Here is an 18007-nt window from a genome sequence, read left to right as displayed (position 1 = left end):
GAGGCCTGATGCTTTAAAGTAGGCCTGCAGTTTACGAGTCAAACTCTCAAAGGGCCCCAGGAATGAGTGCTGACACTGCTCATTCAGCACTTCTTCTGCAGTCTCAGACTGTTTCACTCACAATAAATATTGCAGGCAACCTTGAGCATCCTATGAAAATTTGTCAATAGACATTCTGTTTCTCTGTGCTTGCACGGAGCTGGTCTGCTTCCAGTTGTGCAGTGTTGTTGTTGTACTGGGCTGAGGGCAGCAAACAGATTTCTTTTGCATGTGACGTCGGGAATGATGCCTGTGCAAGCTCTGACACGGAAAACCTCTCCTATTTTTTGTAGATACCTTTGTACTTTGGGTCTGCAGCTCTCCTGCTCATAGGTCTCTCAGGTGCTGCATCTTCTGGCCAGTCCTGATATAGCAGAGAATGATGAGAGGACACAGAAAATCAAAGACTGACAGAATACATGGGCTGTTAGCTGCAGCTCAGGCTCACCATCACTCCAGGAGAAAGAGCTTCTGCTAGGCTCAGGAATTTGGTGCATTACTGCACAGATCTCAAGGGGAAAAAAAATAATTTTGAATGGAGGGCAGTAAAAGTAGAAAAGCTGAAAGTGTTTTCACCAAAACCTAGGTGACATAAGAATCTGCAAAATAAGTTTCACACCTACAGAAAATCATAGGAAGCCAAATTCTACTCTCTGATAATTTGCTGTTATTGTAAAATGACTCCCAGAGCAACTGAGGCAAATTTCTCTGAGTTTTCAAAGCTATCAGTAGAAATCAAACTGTTCAAATCATTAAGTAAATTTTCCATCACTTCTGAGCTTATTTGCCTTGACTAAGCTGCTGCATACAAATCTGCCAGTGCAGTGTCTTGTGGGGTCTCAGACTGGGAATTTTGATGGCTGTGCAGCTTTTCCTTTTCCTGAGAGGGTTTTTGGTAGATCCATCTAGATGGTTCAGTTCCTATATGGAAACAGTCTCATATAATGTGAGCTTGTAAGAACTGATCATTTAAAGAATAAATATTTGCCCCCCAGAGCTGATGGCTTTTATTTGACCCCAGAGCTGATGGCTTTGACAATAGGGAATCAAACTACTTTTTGTGTTTAACTTGAAGTCCCCTGGTGTATGTATTATTCCCAGTGCAGTGCATCCCACTGAGTTATTTCTCTAACCTAAATATTGGTTTTCTTTCCTTTTTTATGGAAGCCACTGAATGACAAGACAGTAGAAGAGTGTTTCCAAGGAAGTATCAGTATGTCCTTGCCCTCTACCCCTGCTTTTACCTGGATAATCTTTGATGAGGCTTGGGGTCCCCACTGTATTTATAAGCAAGGTGATAATGGAAGCATTTAGCAGGGTTCAGAAATAGAGGTGTGGGATTTGTGAGAGGCACTGAGGCAGGACACACCAAGGGCTGGGTCCCTGAACCTTCTCTGCAAAGTTAGTTGTGTCTAAAATGCTGCTCTCCAGCGTGCAGGAGTTCAGGGTGACCAGCATCACACCTTAAACACTTGTGTGACTTTTACTACTCAAAATCAACTAAGGTAAAGCCTGCTTTAGCCATTATCTGTCTTGGCTGAATTGCTGTAGGGCATGCTGAGGACTAGCTCTGTCTTTAAGGATTGTGTTGAAAGGGTTGCACAAAGTTACCTTTGGCCCTTCTTCACATGGAGCACGAGTTACAGCTGAAACAAAGTCTATGAACACTCTGTTTGCTGCTCCACACAGCTGGGCTGCTGGCACACTAGAGCAATTTGCATACGCTGATTTAACTGTTGGAAAATCTATTCACACAAAAATCTTCTATTCTCTTAGACAATGGATTTTTCCCCCCTCATTTTGTTGTCAAAATCGTTTTCCCATCTGTTATTGGGGCAAAACAACCTCCTAGTCTGGATGTTTCATTCATGGATAAAGCCTTCATTGGAACTTGTTTTAGGGTTGGGTTAGATTTTGCTCCCAGAGAAATGAGCAACAGAACTCCCTGTGAGCTGAACTGAGCCTCTCCTGAAAATGAGGGGGTTTTAGAGGAGTTACGATGGCTGTGGACAAGGTCTTGTTGCTCTGCCCTTTCAAAAGGGAACTGTGTCTAGTGGAGGAACAATCAGAATATTTGTCTCTTTAAATGAATGGTTCTTAGAGCCTGCACTGAGAGGCAGGCTCCCTCTCTGCGGCTGTGAGGCTACTCAGAGCCTCCAATAAATCAGCATGCAGGCAGGGAGAGCTCTGTCCTTGAAGGGATGCACAGTGACCTTGCTCATGCTTCCTCTGGAGGAATAGGGGAAACAGAGGAGCCCAAATAGTGAGCAGAGTGGCACCGAAGGCTCTGCATTCTGCATGCAAATGCCACAGCACGGGAGCCACGGCACGGACGGCGCGCTGCTGCACAGAATGCAGCTTTCCTGCTAGCCTGACCAGACTGCTGCTGCTGCTGAGCTGCTTTTTCCCTTTTTTTTTTTTTTTTTTTCCCCTGCAGGGTTCTGAATGAAATCCTCATGATTGTTGCATGCTTGTTCAATAATAGCAAGCCCCAGTCACGTCTCCTTGCGAGCACATTTGGTCGGAATCACTGAGCAGAAGCAGAGAGGAGCTGACGACTATGTGCTTCCAACGCAGGTTGCCGGAGCCCCGTGTTTGCCATTGGCTGCAGTTCTCCGGTCTGTGTGCAGCTTCCCCCATCTGGAATATGAAAATGGGATTGAAGTAGATAATTGCTAGCAGCGGGTTTTCAAGAGAGGCTTAGAGGGAACAGAATGCCTCTCACACAGCACAGGCTGCCTGCGCTGAGAGAGCTCTGAGAGATGATTTTAGATGTTATCCACGTCTGAATCTCCTGGAAACTTTACCATGGAAGCAAGCCATTGCACACAGTCCTGGAGCTAACATCCAAAAGGGGCAAGGAAGGGGCAGCAGGGCCAGACAATGGGATACCTTGTCCTTGGATTGCTCACAGAAAAGCCAGCAGGCATTCCCCTCCAGCCCCCAGCAAAAAGGGCATGAAGGTGGCAATGAACTGAATTTTACCCAGCGAAGCTTCCGTGGCTTTTCAGAAGGATGGGATACACTGACCCTTCATCAAGCCGGGATTTGCTGGGAAACAGAACTTTGTTCTTCATCTTCATCTGCGCCTTTGCCGTGGTCACCTTGCTGCAGCAGATCCTCTACGGGAGGAACTATCTCAAGAGGTAAGGGGGGATCAGAGGGAATAGGAAAAGTTGTCTGATCAGGCTGAGGGGAGAGGGAGCCCCAGGCAGACCCTTACAGCAGTTCAAACCACTTCTCAGTGTTTTGCTGATGATAACAATATCTTGTCAGTTCTGGGAAGGTGCATCCAGCATCTGTAATGTTTGTTAGGTTATGAGTGCAGGAGAGGGTTAGGCAGAATATAATGTTTTGTGAGTTCCCTGGGTTGTGTTTAAATCCTCAGCTGCGGCAAAAATATGGGTTTGTATTCAACTTAAACAGACTCGTGCCACCTGAGTATTTGCCCCTTACAAGGCTTCCCACTCTGTGTAAGTTCAGGCTGAAATGGCTCGAGATGTTGAATTGAAGTAGCATGTTCATTTCTGAAACTTCAATGTCTTTAGAAACAAACATGCAGATGCAGTTCCTAAAATCAATATTAGTGTTCCAGATGACCGAGAGAGCACTTTATTTTTGCACTGCTATGTTCTCAGGAATTGCTGCTGAGACTGCCTCGCTGTAGAGCACATCACTCTTTGATCTGAAAATGCTCTTTTCACAGCAAACACCGAGGGGGCTCTATAAATGTTTAACCTTGACCCATGTGGAGTTTATTTTACTTAAACCTAGTTTGAGAAGTTACAGCTCGCATGATTTTATGAAGATGAATGTTTCCCTTACATGCTTTGAGGTAAGTGTTTCAGTTGTGTAGGCAGCTGCTGTGGAATTTTTTACTGGAATTGAGCTGCATTCTGCCAGGAGAGATAAATGGTTTGGTTCTTGCCTTGCTTGCAACTCATGGAGTTGTTTGCCCTGTGCCAAGAGCAAGCAAAATGCTGGCAAATCAGCCAACACTTCTCTCTGGGAGGGAAAAGCAAGCATGATATTAATATGTTTAGACAGGGGTGCTGTTTATCCACAGAGCAATCTGTGTACCTTGTGTAGCACAAGGCCTTGTCTGGGGGACTCTGATTTTTTTGGGCACTTCAGCTCCAGAAAGATGTGACTTCCTCAGCTAGAAGAAGCAAGAATGAGCAGAAGTGTAGAAAACATGGGGGGTTTTGGCTTGGAGAAAACTGAGGGGAAAAAGGATTACTGACTTGAAATACCCAAATTAAATCTTAGAAGAAAATAAGCAATAAGTACCTCTCTCTAAACACTCACAAAGTGCTAAAATGTTGTAGCAGGAAAGATTTGGATTTAATCATGATGGGGAACTTTTAAAGAAAATAATTACCTGAGGAGGTATAAAATCTCCACATTTGGGGAGCTTCAGGAACCTGGTAGGTAGACAAGGGTAGAGTGTTAAGAACATGACTTTATGGCCAGGTCAAGGCCTCATTTTGCCTTATTTTCTCAGCTTTTTCCATTTGTCCTGGAGGCCTGGCAGTCCTACCAATCCTTGCTTTTCCAAGTCAAAATTACTGTAACAGGGTTTGAGAGAAGAAAGTACACACTGAAATTTAAAATGTCACAGTAAAGATAAAATTATGAGAAGATGCAACCAAAAACTCTTCCACTGAGTGATCTCTGGGGCCTGCCTCTGTCCTGCTTCATGCCCTGAGAACCTCTCCTGTCATCATGGGAATGAAAAAAGGCTGATATCCAATGTCCAATTCCTGGGATTGCAAGGAGAAAGTCTGGTTCTGAGCCCTCTGCCATCAAAGAGTCTCAAGTAGGGAGATGACCATATATTTTGTCACTTGGACTGGAAAATATTACTTTTCTGTTTTTTTTCAACTCCAGCTTGCAATGATTTGTTTCTTTTAGTTTCTTCTTCTTCTTTTTTTTTTTTTTTTAATTAATCATGTGAAAATAGTCTCATAAAGAGCTCTGCTAACTCAGTGCAGGGAAAAAAAAAAGCACCTCAGCTCCTTTCTGCTGGGAACTGGCAATTCCCCTCTTCCATGGAAATAGAAATGCAGGATGTGGCTGCAAGTTTTTGGTGACAGAAATGTGATTTAATCAGCGTCCTGCATTGTTACCACAACGTTATTATGAAGGTACCTTTTTTTTTTCCAGCTTCCCTTTCCCTCCCTCTCCCTTAACACCCTGCATTACCTTCTGGTGAGCATTCCAGGGCAGCCTGATTGCCAGCGAGGGGCAGCTGTAACCTTTAATTACTCCTGCACTTCACAAACCTCTGGTGTTAAGCCCCCTGCTAGAAGCTGATTCTGGCTGTGAGGCTCCTTGGACGTGTTTTGACTTGTACCTGGTGCTTTTGGAGAGGCTCCTCGGAGAGGGGGAGCGGGGTATTTATATCCCTGGCGCCACTTGCCAAGCTGGAGCCTGGGGATGCAGCCATTTACTCTCTGGGATTCCATGTGCTGCCTGTTTGGGATGCCTTTGCCTGCATCCCAACACCTGCAGCAACAGCAGGCCCCATGGCCTCCTCCCAAGGCGGCAGGAAGAAATTCCCCTGTGTATTTGGAGAAACCTGAAAATTGCCCTAAAGTACTATTTCAGTAAGTGTACAGTGCTTTTAAGTCTAAATATAACACCAGGTGGCTCATTTCTCTGCAAGAAGGTGGTGGAAATGGGTAAAGGCCATCAAGGCAGGGAAATGTGACCTGAAACAAGCAGCTTGGGCACAATGCAGGTGACAGCAGAGACTCAGGACTGGTCCCAAAGAGCAGAGTGGAGAAAGGTACCCTTTTCTGGGAGAAAGATGGGGAAGTTTGCTGTGTGCCATGCCACTTACCCTTACCAGCAGGGAATGGGCTGGTTTGATGGCCATGAAATCCCACCTGAGGCTGTCCATGGAGGCTCAGGATCCCGCATTTGCCCATGGCCATGTTCCCAGAGCATCTGTGGGGGTGGCAGGACTGTGGACAGGAAAGGATGCTCCAGGAGATAAACTCTGCTCAGGGAAATTTGATAAGGGGCCCAGCCTCAGGTCAAAGCTCTCTCTTTACCCTTATGGGATGTTAATGAACTCCTGGCATTGCTGGAAGAAGGGGACAGCGTAGAGATTGAATTTCTAGGCATTCACACATTTTTCACCCACTGTGTAATGTTCCCCACTCCTTCCTTTGCAGTTTTATGCAGTGTCATTGGAAAGCAGAGTCCTGTCCCCCTTTTTTTTTTGCCCTTTTTCAGTTTTCTCCCAGGTGGGATGGGTGTGGGTGCTCTCATCAAGGCCAGGGCCTCATCCCTGCAGTTGCAGCTGAAGTTCTCTAGCAGGAGAGTCAAACCACAAGCTGCTGAAATGGCATCGGGAAGCTCTGGTCTCTGCAGCTGCTGATCCCCAGTAAAAAGGATGATGAAATGAGATATAATTAAGAGACTTTAATACCGATCTCTGGGGTAATTATTTTTATTTTAGGATTAATGTGATGATTAAAAATCCACTGCATTGATCTGCTAAAGTAGGTTAAATGCTGTGGTCTTCTGCTTAAATCCAGAGCTGCCTCTTGCTTTTATATTGACTCATCTTTCCAATGCTCGCCTTTCAGCTGAATTTTCTTTTGAATCAGATGCTCAGCTGAGGGCTGGCCTTTCTTTTGTCAGCTCTTGTTTGGCCAGCAGGGAATAATCCTGGATTACATCAGGAAACTGCCACTACAGTAAAAAAAAGTTGAAATCTGTCTTCATCTCCCAACTTGTAGCATGGGAGAGATCAATAGGACAGTCCTTCCCTTTGGCAAGGGAAAGATATCAGAGCAATACTTTGCTATATACCAATATTCTGTTGGCAGGAAATTCACTAAATTCTGAGTATTTTAAGAGACTCACTTCTGCACACTGAAGAATGTCATGTGAAGAAGGGAATCTGCACCTTTAAAACTCCTTTTATTCAGCTGAGTTAGGAGAACACATTTCCAAAACTATTAAAGACCCTAAACAAATATTACCCCAGGGCCTGCCAGAGGGTAAAAAAAGATTGCAAAGAATCACACAACAAGATTCAGCAAACCTTCCCATGCAGGCAGCCTGTATGATTTGGAAGCTTTGTATCTTCTAAATGAGAATAAAACATCACTCTTATCTATGTGTGCCCTCTTATTAATATCAGAATCTCATGACTTGAGGTAAATCCACCATTTTTTAATATCTTAGGCAGCTTTTACTCAGCACTTGCAAATCAATTCCCAGGCATCCTTACTTCTTTCCTTACCATGTAAGATTATCTGTGATCACTGCATGGACTAAAGGAATAAACCCAGGGAAGATGAACCTGAACTGCACATTTCATCTGTACCCTAAATTCATGTCATTCCTACAGCAGGAGCTGCAAATGGGGACATGGAGGTTATGTGTGGCCCAAGTTGTATTTTGTCCTAAAATGTTTTTTTTTGCCCTAACTCCAGCCAGCTCAGGTCAGCTGAGAGCTCCTGCCCCATCTCTGGCACATGCTCCTCTGGCCAGCTCATAACACCCTGTGAAAGTGCTAGCCATAACCTAAGACCATCTATTCCCGTGTTAAAACTCTCCTGCCATTGAAATATCTTCCCCAAAAGGCGTAATCTGAAGGTCACCTAGTGAGTCATGTCTCTCTGGTCACACTGCTCTGTGCTTCCAGCTCTAACCAGAGGGAATTACTACTCCACAGAAATTACATGTATCCTGTGAGTCATCTGGATGAATCCCTGACAAGGTGCTGGGAGGTCTTGGGTTTGGGAAGCTTTCTTCAGAGAAGAGTGCTGGAAACTTCAGAACAAAGCAAAGTCTTCAAACAATATAGAACACCAAAAAAAAAAAAAGTGTTTACAGGATATGGACATCACCTTAAAGTGGCCAGATCTAGTTGAGCACAGCAGGAGAAGCTGAGACTCATGCTGTTCCTGCTACAGGGCACTCCCAAGGCCATTTCATGGGGTGCAGGCATCCCTGCTGGCAATGGGATGGAGGGGGCAGAACCAACAGGGAGTTGATAGATTAATTCAGCTGTCTCCAAAGTCATGGGCTCACAGAATCACTGAATGGTTTGGGTTGGAAGGGACCTTAAAGCCCATCCAGTGCCACCCCTGCCATGGGCAGGGACACCTCCCACTGTCCCAGGCTGCTCCGAGCCCCATCCCTGGCCTTGGGCACTGCCAGGGATCCAGGGGCAACCACAGCTGCTCTGGGCACCCTGGGCCACCACTCTGACAGGGGACAATTTAACATCTACCCTAAATTTACCCTTTGTCAATTTGAGGCCACTGCCCCTTGTCCTGTCACTCCAGGCCCTTGTAAATAGTCCCACTCCATCTTCCTTGTTGTCTCCCTTCACAGGCTGAGAGGCCACCCCAAAGCTTCTCTTTTCCAGGCTGAACAGCCCCAGTCCTCTCAGCCTTTTCTCTCAGCAGAGCTGCTCCATCCCTCTGATCATCCTGGTGGCTTCCTCTGGACTGGCTCCAACAGGTTGATGTTCCTCCATCCAGAGGCTGGATGCAGTCACCCCTTCCCATTTGTCACCCCATTCCCTTTCCCACTGCTATTGTTGGTTGCTTTAGGCAATTCTCCTGAATCCAAAAATTTTTCCTTCTATACTTAAAGGTTTGGGGATTTTTAACCATGATTTTAATTTGCTTTTAAAGCAGAGCATCAAATGGCTGAAATTTTAGAGTGTGAGGAAATGTTATTTCCTGTCCTGTGCTCCCTGGCAGTGCTCCCCATGGCCCTGATGCAGAAAACCAGCAGGGTTTATATCCCTGCTCCCTCTATGCTGTATTTCCAGCATTGTTTTGTTCCACCTCTGCTGTTGAGATGGCAAAACCACCTGCTGGTCTGGCCTGTGGATTTCCAGTCCTTCTCCACTCTTGAGATGACAGTCAATTAAGGTAATGAGCACCCTTTATTTCAGTGTTTTACATGTGCAAATTCCATTGTCCAAGTGTGTCACTCCCTGGTGTGTCACACCATGGTCCTTCCTGACCTCATCTCATGAGGGATGTGTCCTACATGGTGGCCTTTGGACACTTGTCCCTTTTATTGTGGCTTTGGACACCCAGCAGCTCCTAGGCCAGTGTCCACAAGCCCACCCTGTGGCTGGTTTGAATTGTGCTGGGCTGTAGGAGCTCTCCAGAAACTTTTTGCCCTGGAGCAGTGGATTATAGGTGTCCTGCCTGCTAGCCAAAAAGTGGCCATTGTCCCTACTCATTAATACAGAGAAAATTAAATCCTGATTCTAATTCATGTAGTACCCAGCAGCAGCTTCCTTCAGTCTACTTTGTTCTGTGAAGATCTAGGCCTCCTTCCATCCAAGCAAACAAAATTCTTGTGTATTTGGCTGAATATCTGGGTTAAATCCTCATTTTACACAGACCTGTTGCCTTGGTATGACAAAGTAATGGCTGAGTTTTGCCAATGCCCAGCATTCAACACCTTTTCACCCAACATGATTTAACTGCTGAGACATCTCTCTTAGAGAAGAAATGCCATCAATTTGTTTTATGATGTTTTGAAAATAATTACCTGCTTGGCCTCTTTGTGTGTGGGCAGGTACAAAGGTCAGTCTTGCCTTCATTTGTGAAAAGCCAAACCCAGAAACCTGTGTTCCCATTTTGGGTTGTGATCCACCCATGCTCCCCACCTGGGATGGATCACAGCCTTGACCATGAACCTCTGTGGCCAATGTTGATCACCTGCTGCCTTGGTCCTGTAATTTTGACCCTGCTGGAGTTTCCTGATGGTTCTTACACTTGCTGGATTTGCTTCAGCCATAATCACTGCGCAAAGCTTTGTATTTTCTTACTTCCACTGTGCTTCATTCTTACCCTTGATTGCTTTTTCATTTCATTCTCAATTTTTAATTCAAGTGTATTCATTGCTCAGCAGTCCATGTCTCCCTCAGGCAAATTGTGGACTTAACCTCTCGTTTCTTTGAGGCATGCTTGCCCTCTGTTGCTTGCATCCATTTTGCTTTTCCATCAGCCCTGCAGATAGTTGATGTCCTTTCACATCCATTTTATTTGGATGGGTTTATGCTTTAGTTCTCAGGGTGAATGCCTTAAAAGCAGCCTCTGTCATTGGTCTGGCATTTTCTATCAGAGCAAATACAGCCAAAGCTGGGCTTTTGACAGCCCTAACTGAACATCTTAGGCTGTAAATATTTTGGAAGGGTTGCCTAAGTGGCAGGAGAAGACTGTGCCATCCACCTCTGTGATGGAGAGAGAGAATATTTGCTACTCCTGTGCCTGGCACTGGGTACACCCTCACTGACTGTGAATGCATTTTTCTCCTTATCTTCAGCCTGAGCCCTCAGGGCACTGTGGGGACACTTGACCTGATGCTGAATATATTGGTGCTGGAAGCTTGAGATGCAGTGCAATTATTTTAGTCAGATCTCTTGTGGTGTGGTGAGATTTGGAACCCACACTGCATCAGGCATCTACCATCTCAAGTGTCAGAATTTGCTGGTATCTTAAAACATTTGGGATTTCCTGTATCTGTGCTCAGGGCTTGGTTGTGTTGGTTGATTTTTTTTTTTCTTTTCTTGAAAACTACGTCCCTCACTATAATTTCATTCTGTTGTTGGTTTTGTCCTGCCCCTCAGTATTACAAATCATGATATTTAAATTATGAATAATTATAATTGTGAATAATTATTGCTAATAAGTTTGATAAAGGTTATCTATTATTCCTTGGATGTTTATCTTCCAGCCACAGATGAGAAAAGGCAAGACTGTAAAGGTTTGGAAGGTATCCTTGGATGTTCTTGATGTCATGGTCAACATTAGATCCAGTTTAAGCCAACCATTTGAATGTGTTTTTTCCTTCCTGGGAAGTCCTTTTAGACCAAGTTTTTTCAGATACTGCTTGTGAGTATCTGATGCAAGATTTAACCCAAATGTGACACGTGCTACATGAAACAAAACCTTTTTTCTGTGTAATAATGGTTATAATCCAGAAGCTTCCCACCTATGTTTCCAATTTTGCTTTTTGCACTAGTCAAAATATACTCCTCCACCATTTTAATACTATTATTTCCCTCTAACATAAAGAGCCAAGCTTGTCCCTGGTATAATTCTGTAGGGCCAAGAGTGTGGTGAAACCAGACGTGCACCTTTCCTATATTGTCCATCCATATTTTGTGTTTCGTGGGGCTCATGTTATTTAATTTCTTCCTTTTGCTCTGAATATACCATTCCTGCTCTTCCACTTATTTTCATACAATTTTCAAAACCTTTTAATAATCTTGTCCCTGTGAGATGGTAAGTGATGAGCTCAGTAATTACCCACTGTCAGTCTATCTACAGAGCTGTAGGTCACTGAGACAAAGGTTGATCTCTATTAAAGCAGTGAGCAGAAGAATGTAAGTGCTTGTAGCAGGACTAAAACTTGCATTTTGCTAATTTCTCTCGAGAAATAAGTATTTCTCTAAACTGGGCTAGTCAGATTCAATGCTTCTTCCACCGAAAGATATGAATTTTTTAATGGACTCACATTAGAAGGAGAGCATATTGCTCAAGTCCTTGAGATGGCCCCAGGAATGTTTTATTTATTTGTGCCTTGCCTGGCAGGGTTATGGACCTGGATTACAGGTATTACCTGGCGCAGCACAGGTGAATTGGACCTGGACTACTGCTACAGGCAGATTCTTTTTCTTTTCTTTTCTTTTCTTTTTCTTTTCTTTTCTTTTCTTTTCTTTTCTTTTCTTTTCTTTTCTTTTCTTTTCTTTTCTTTTCTTTTCTTTTCTTTTCTTTTCTTTTCTTTTCTTTTCTTTTCTTTTCTTTTCTTTTCTTTTCTTTTCTTTTCTTTTCTTTTCTTTTCTTTTCTTTTCTTTTTTTTCTCTCTTTCTCTCTCTGTCTCTTTCTCTCTTTTTCTCTCTCTCTTTCTTTCTCTCCTCTGTGCTGCATCTTTTAACTTGTGCCTTGCATATTTATTTCAAAATTGATTGGGGTGTTTAAAGTGATATTTAACTAATCAAGTAGGCATTTGCCTTGTTCTTGTCACCTGGCTTTGTTATCTTCAGGGACTAAGTCTGACCCTTTTGTCAGGGAAGGGGTTTTGAGCATAGGCTGGTCCGACTGGGCGCTGCTGGGCTGGGTCTGATCCCAGTGTCTCACTGTTCACTGTGGTAACTTTAGTCCTTTACTCCTTTTGGGCCCCTCTGATATCTTTTCAAGCTCAATGTAATTAATTTTGCTTTTTCTGGCCTGTGCAAAAATGAAAAGGGGTCCTTGGTTTTGCTCCAAACCTCTTCTTGCTGCTGTCTCTGCTGGCTGCTGTGCTTCTCCTCACCTGTGCAGCAGTCTGTCACACTGAGACTCCTGATATTCTCCTCACCCAAGCTCCTCCAGCTCCCTGATCCATTTTAGTGAGTGCTTCCAGTCTCTCTCATCTGCAGGTCACTCATGCATACCACGGCTTTAGTTTTATTTTCCGTACACCCCGTGGACACAGTGAGTCATAGTTTCCTTATTTTGCGGAAAGAAGGAACTGGATCTCTGGCAAGATTAACCATCTGACTTTCCAGCACCTCTGTGACAGCCCTGCTAACAGGCTAAGGGCACCACTTTCCATTTTCAAAGACAGCAATGATCATTTAACACTAAAGGCTTCAGTTCCTCCCCCTCAAGGGCACACGAATTACAAAACAGCGAAGCTGAGGTACAGTGAAATTGATTTTCCAGTGACTATAGGAAGCCTTTACATGGCCTGGGCTGTCGGTCACCAGGACAGAGGCTGGATATGGCTTCTATATCTGAGAAGTGTATATGGCTTCTAGCAGAAACAGGATTATAAAATTACTAATGATGTATATGGAATTAATGAATGTACTATTTGCTAATAACTTCAACAGGAGCTGAAGTCACAAAACCTGGGTGTCCTGTCACTTCCTAATGGCTTCTTTGTTAGGGAGAGTGCATATAGAGAAGGGATGTGAGAACTGCTGGAAAGCAAGAGCAGGAGAAGTGAAGACAAATAATAGAGGGAGTTCAGAAAGACAAAAAATTTGCCTTGTTCTTGGGGACATCCATATCTTCCTTCCCTTCCTCTGCTTCTCCTTCCTTGCCCATCTGTGCAGGCCAGCAAGCTGAGTCAGGTTTTGGCTTAGCTTCACCATTAGAAAATAACATTCATTTCTGCCTGGTTTTTGCTTGGGCTTGGATTTAGCCTGCCTGTGGTAGATGCCAAATGAGGATAGTTGTAGCTGTCACCTTTTAGACATGAGTGGAAGTCTCCCGCTGCCTGGGATTAAATGGGATGAACTGGTGGTATTTGGGGAATAATTGTGGCAGGAGTGGCAGGTGATGACCCCACTGGCACTGATGGCTCCTCTGTCACCCAGAGCTGCTGATGACTGTGCCACCTGCACCAAGCTGCTCTTGTGCCTGGGAAGCACATGGATCTCTCCTGAGCAGGTTCTGCTGCACACGCAGTCATGGATAGTGCCCAGACATGACCTCCAGCGGTGCTTGGAGACTTTTGGGTCTCCTTCTTTCAGCAGCTCCCTTTATACACCTTGCCTTCTGGTTTGAAGTGGGTTTTCACCTTTCCTTTCCTTTTCAGAAGGACAATAGGCCCTGCTGAGGGGGGATCTCAGTGTGGCAGCAGCACGGGTGCAAAGCTTCTCCCTGCAATTCATCCGCTTGCTCGTTCTTGCCTTGTAGTTCAAAATCCTCATAATTATCTGACATCCTCTGCTATTAAAACCTCTGCTTGTGTAGGAGTTGTTTTTTGTTTGGATTGCAGCAACAGGCTTTCAGTCTTTGCTTCCTGCTGCTTCCTAACAGCCGGTTTTGACAAGCCCTTCAGAGTCACTGCTGCTTTGTTAATTTTCTGGCTTTTCACCCCCTCCTCCTATTATTACTTTACACTGATGTTTATTTGACCACACACTGATTCAACACTTACAGTTACCAATTAGGATCAAAATATTGCTTTGACATTTACCTGAAACTCAAGGCCTCTGTTGCTAAGGCATCCAACTTCATGGAGTTTCTGCAACGCGAGGCAGAGCATTGCTCACACTTTTATTTGTTAGGGATAAGTCTTGTGATTAATGGTATCCATAACTGACGTACATCTTCCTTGATGAACAATTTGCTTACATTCATGGGCAAAACGAAGCATCTCTGCACTGAGAGGGTTTCTGGTTATTGCACCTTTTATGAATTCTTTCCTTGCCGTCATCAGCATCACACGTTGGGGACACATCCCAATTTTAGAAGTTGTTATATTAGGGCAAATTGAGCAAATGGCAAAGTTCCACTTGACAATCATTGGCAACAATTCCAAGCTTCCACTTAGCTTTTCTTTCTTTCTTTTTTTTTTTCTTTTCTCTTTTTCTTTCCCCTTTTCTCTCTTTTTCCTTTTTTTCTTTTTTTTTTTTTGTTTGAACTGTTTGACACAAGCTATGTAAATTACATAGTAGGCCTCGATGTCTCAGTCATTTCCTCAGCTTTTCTCACCTTCTTTTAACCTTTCCTTACCCTCCCTTTTGCTCTGATGCTTTTTCTCTTCCTTTTCTGTGTGTCTGTGCTCTGTGTGCTTTTATATTGCAATTCTGATTCACAGAACCTTAATTTGTTTACCTGTTTAAATGCAGTTACTGCTGAGAGTGAACAGGGTAGAATTTGACTCAAATAGAATGCCAAAGAAATACACTGATGAAGCAGCTCAAGTCTCTTTTCTGTTTTCTCAGGCTGTTTGCACATTTGGCCAGACAATTTTTTACGGATGCTTACAACTCAAACCTGAGAGGATTAGAAAATTTTGTATTTCAAAAATTAAATTCTCCCAACTCAAGGCTGATTGAAATCAATGGTAAAGCTCTCAGTAATCCTGTTAGAAACAGAATTAATTCAGTGTTTTTAAATGTCTCATCCTTGGTATCTACTCAGTCCTAATACCACAAACCATTATTTATGGAAGTAATTCTTACTGTGAGAAAGAGATTTATTGCACCACCTCTGGAAAAAATGCAGAGCAGCAGCTTGGTCTTAGTCTTGCAGACTTACAGTGAGACACACAGCCCTGTAAGCTGTGAAAAGTTTCTTTGGTGGGGTGTTTTGTGTATTTATAAGTCTGTATTCTGTTAATCCCTGGAGTACCTGTTGGAAGAACAGCCCTGTGTGATCTGGCTGGCTCAGGGCTGGACACTTAACTTTAATCTGACCCTAAGCTCAGCTCACAGCTCTGTCCTTAACCACAGAGAGGTGTCATAACCAGATCCCTCTCTGGATATTTTTGTACCTCCATTAGATCCCCACCCTGCCACTTCAAAGCTAACTATTTCAAGCTGGTCATCATAAGACATATCTGCCACTCCTCAGGGTTAGTCTTGCAATCTCCCCTTGGATCTTACCCAAAATGAGAATGTCCTTTACACTTTGTGCTTCTGCTGCAGTACATGCCCTTCCCCAAAACCAGCTTGATGAAAGGAGGGCATTAAAAAGTGATTTTATTATTTGTTTTGCTTGATGGACAGATTCACCCCCCTCCACTCTGAAACATTTACTTAGATTTCCTTTCAGCTGTTACATACAGAGTAAAGACACACAGACAGGGAAGGGACTTTACTGCATGTTTTAATTCTTCACTTTATCTGCCTGAATATTGGCTATGCTGTAGAAGAGTTCACCTCTGGAGGACACACCAGGACCAGCCATTTATCTGGATTAATGCTCTCTATTTCAATTTGCAAGCAAATATTGAAGTCCCAAATAGTGAATTTAAATCCAATTAAAAGGCACAATTCCAGCTTGGTTTTCCCACAGTTCTACCCTCTCTCCCAATATATCATTCAGTGATGCCTTTAACAATTAAAAGATATTTTTAAGGCCATATACTTAAATGTCTTTTACAAAGATATATATTTGAAGAAACCATGGTTCTATACCAGTTAGTGTGGTAAAAAATGTGTAAGACTGTGGTATATGGGACAGAACCACAAGCATTTATTTCAACAAGCCTCAAAGTGAAGGTGTCAAAGTAATTTTCTTATGTTTTCTTCACACACCAATATTCCACTCATAAATTTTACTTTGGGCCGGTCAGCTGAATAAAAACGAAAGTTATGGGGCTGCCTGACAATCCAGAACGCTGCATTACCCAATGGCTATTACAGCATAATGTATTCACACTTGGACATTAATCATGGAATCACAGGGTGGTTTGGGCAGGGAGGAAACTTTAGCCTCATCCAGTGCCACCTCCTGCCATGTTCCAGGTGGCTCCAAGCCCCATCCAGCCTGGCCTTAGACACTTCCAGGGATCCAGGGGCAGCCACAGCCAGGGATCTGGCAGGGAACCCCCAGATGCCCAAACCCTGGGACCCTCAACCAGCGAGTCCCAAACCCTGCGGGGCTGGTGAGAGACCAGCCGGGCTCAGAGCAGCCTTTGGGGCGGTGTTCACCCACCCAAAACAGCGCCAGGGGCAAACACCAGCTCGCGTGTCCTCACCTGCATCCATCGGGAGTCAGTTCAGAGCCGCAATCGTCTCCTCACGACAAAGCAGCATCCAGCTGGGCTTCAAGGAGCGGGGGTTAAATGGGGCTCAAGAGAAAGAGACTGCAAGGGTTTCACAGAGTCACAGAATGCTTTGGGTGGGAAGGACCTTAAGATCATCCAGTCCCACCCCCTGCCATGGCAGGGACACCTCCCACTGTCCCAGGCTGCTCCCAGCCCCATCCAGCCTGGCCTGGGGCACTGCCAGGGATCCAGGGGCAGCCACAGCTGCTCTGGGCACCCTGGGCCAGGGCCTGCCCACCCTCACAGCCAGCAATTCCTAATTCCCAATGTGCCAAAATCTGTGCCTGCCCTCTGGCAGTGGGAGCCATTGCCTGGGTGCTGTCCCTGCCTGCCTTGTCCCCAGGGGCTGTGCAGCTCTCCTGGAGCCCCTGGAGGCCCTGGCAGGGGCTCTGAGGTGTCCCTGGAGCTTCTCTGGTGCAGCTGAACAGCCCCAGCTGGGCCAGGCTGGCTCCAGAGCAGAGGGGCTCCAGCCCTGGCAGCAGCTCCGTGGCCTCCTCTGGATTCCCTGCAGCAGCTCCAGCTCCTTGTGCTGCTGGAGCCAGGGCTGGGGCAGCTCTGCAGGTGGGCTCTCACCTGAGCACAGGGGCACAGGGGCAGGATCCCCCTGCCCTGCTGCCCACGCTGGGGATCAGCCCAGGGCAGGGGGTTCAGCCTGGGGCAGGCCCAGCTCTCACCCACAGCTCCCCCAGCTCCTTCTCCCAGGGCTGCTCCCTCTGCTCAGCCCCAGCCTGGGTTCATCCCATGGGCTGCCCTCATCCAGGTGCAGCTCCAGCACTCGGCCTTGTTAAACCTCACAAGATTCCCCTGGGCATATTTTAACACCCCATGTTGTTCCTTCTTAATTCCCTATGCTGATAATTGCTCCAATTAGACAGGAGGATGGATGTTGCCTGAGAGATTCACCATCCCTTGTCATAAGCCTGGTGACCAGCAAAGCTATCGGGGTCCTGGATGCCCTTTGTTTTGGATAAAGCCTGCTGGCAGATTGCTTCCTGGCTGTCCCCACACAGCCCAACTGGGAAGTTAACTTTCAGTATTGGCAGCACCAAATGTTTGCAACTCAGCTTGCCAGGCTTCTGAAATAATGAAATAGGGTTAAAAAGGAGAAGTTTAAAAATAACAATCTGCAAGATCCTTCTTCGTTGGCTTCTGAGATAAGAGAAGGGTTTTGGCTTGTGTTGTCCAATATTTCCCCAGCATTTTTAAATTTCTACCCTGCTACTGGTGTAGTTTCCAGAAGACTGCAAGCCTCATGGGGGTTGGAACAAATCTGTGAAAGTTTGGAAAACAGGGGCTTGGGGTGATTGCGTTTATGCATTGGCTTTAAGAAAATGCCATCTTACCAAACAGGCAAAATAAGCACTGTGTTATGACTTCACGAGAGACGTCACGAAATGACACATCCTTTGCTAGCAAAGCC

At 45.0% G+C, this 18007-nt stretch overlaps 1 protein-coding gene across 3 annotated transcripts in view; it reads left to right on the top strand.

Annotated features, from left to right (window-relative positions):
- The first annotated feature begins 2762 nt into the window (after positions 1-2762).
- ST8SIA5 (ST8 alpha-N-acetyl-neuraminide alpha-2,8-sialyltransferase 5) overlaps positions 2763-18007 on the top strand; it is a 49522-nt gene continuing 34277 nt past the window's right edge. For all 3 annotated transcript variants that reach the window (XM_059492840.1, XM_059492839.1, XM_059492838.1), the window contains exon 1: positions 2763-3185. In XM_059492840.1, the coding sequence (XP_059348823.1) occupies positions 3055-3185 (131 nt within the window). In that variant the 5' untranslated portion in view covers positions 2763-3054. The remainder of the gene's footprint in view (positions 3186-18007) is intronic.

Source organism: Ammospiza nelsoni, chromosome Z (assembly GCF_027579445.1).
Source record: "Ammospiza nelsoni isolate bAmmNel1 chromosome Z, bAmmNel1.pri, whole genome shotgun sequence".
In the NCBI taxonomy this organism is placed as follows: Eukaryota; Metazoa; Chordata; class Aves; order Passeriformes; family Passerellidae; genus Ammospiza; species Ammospiza nelsoni.
This window is presented reverse-complemented; position numbering and strand designations above follow the sequence as displayed.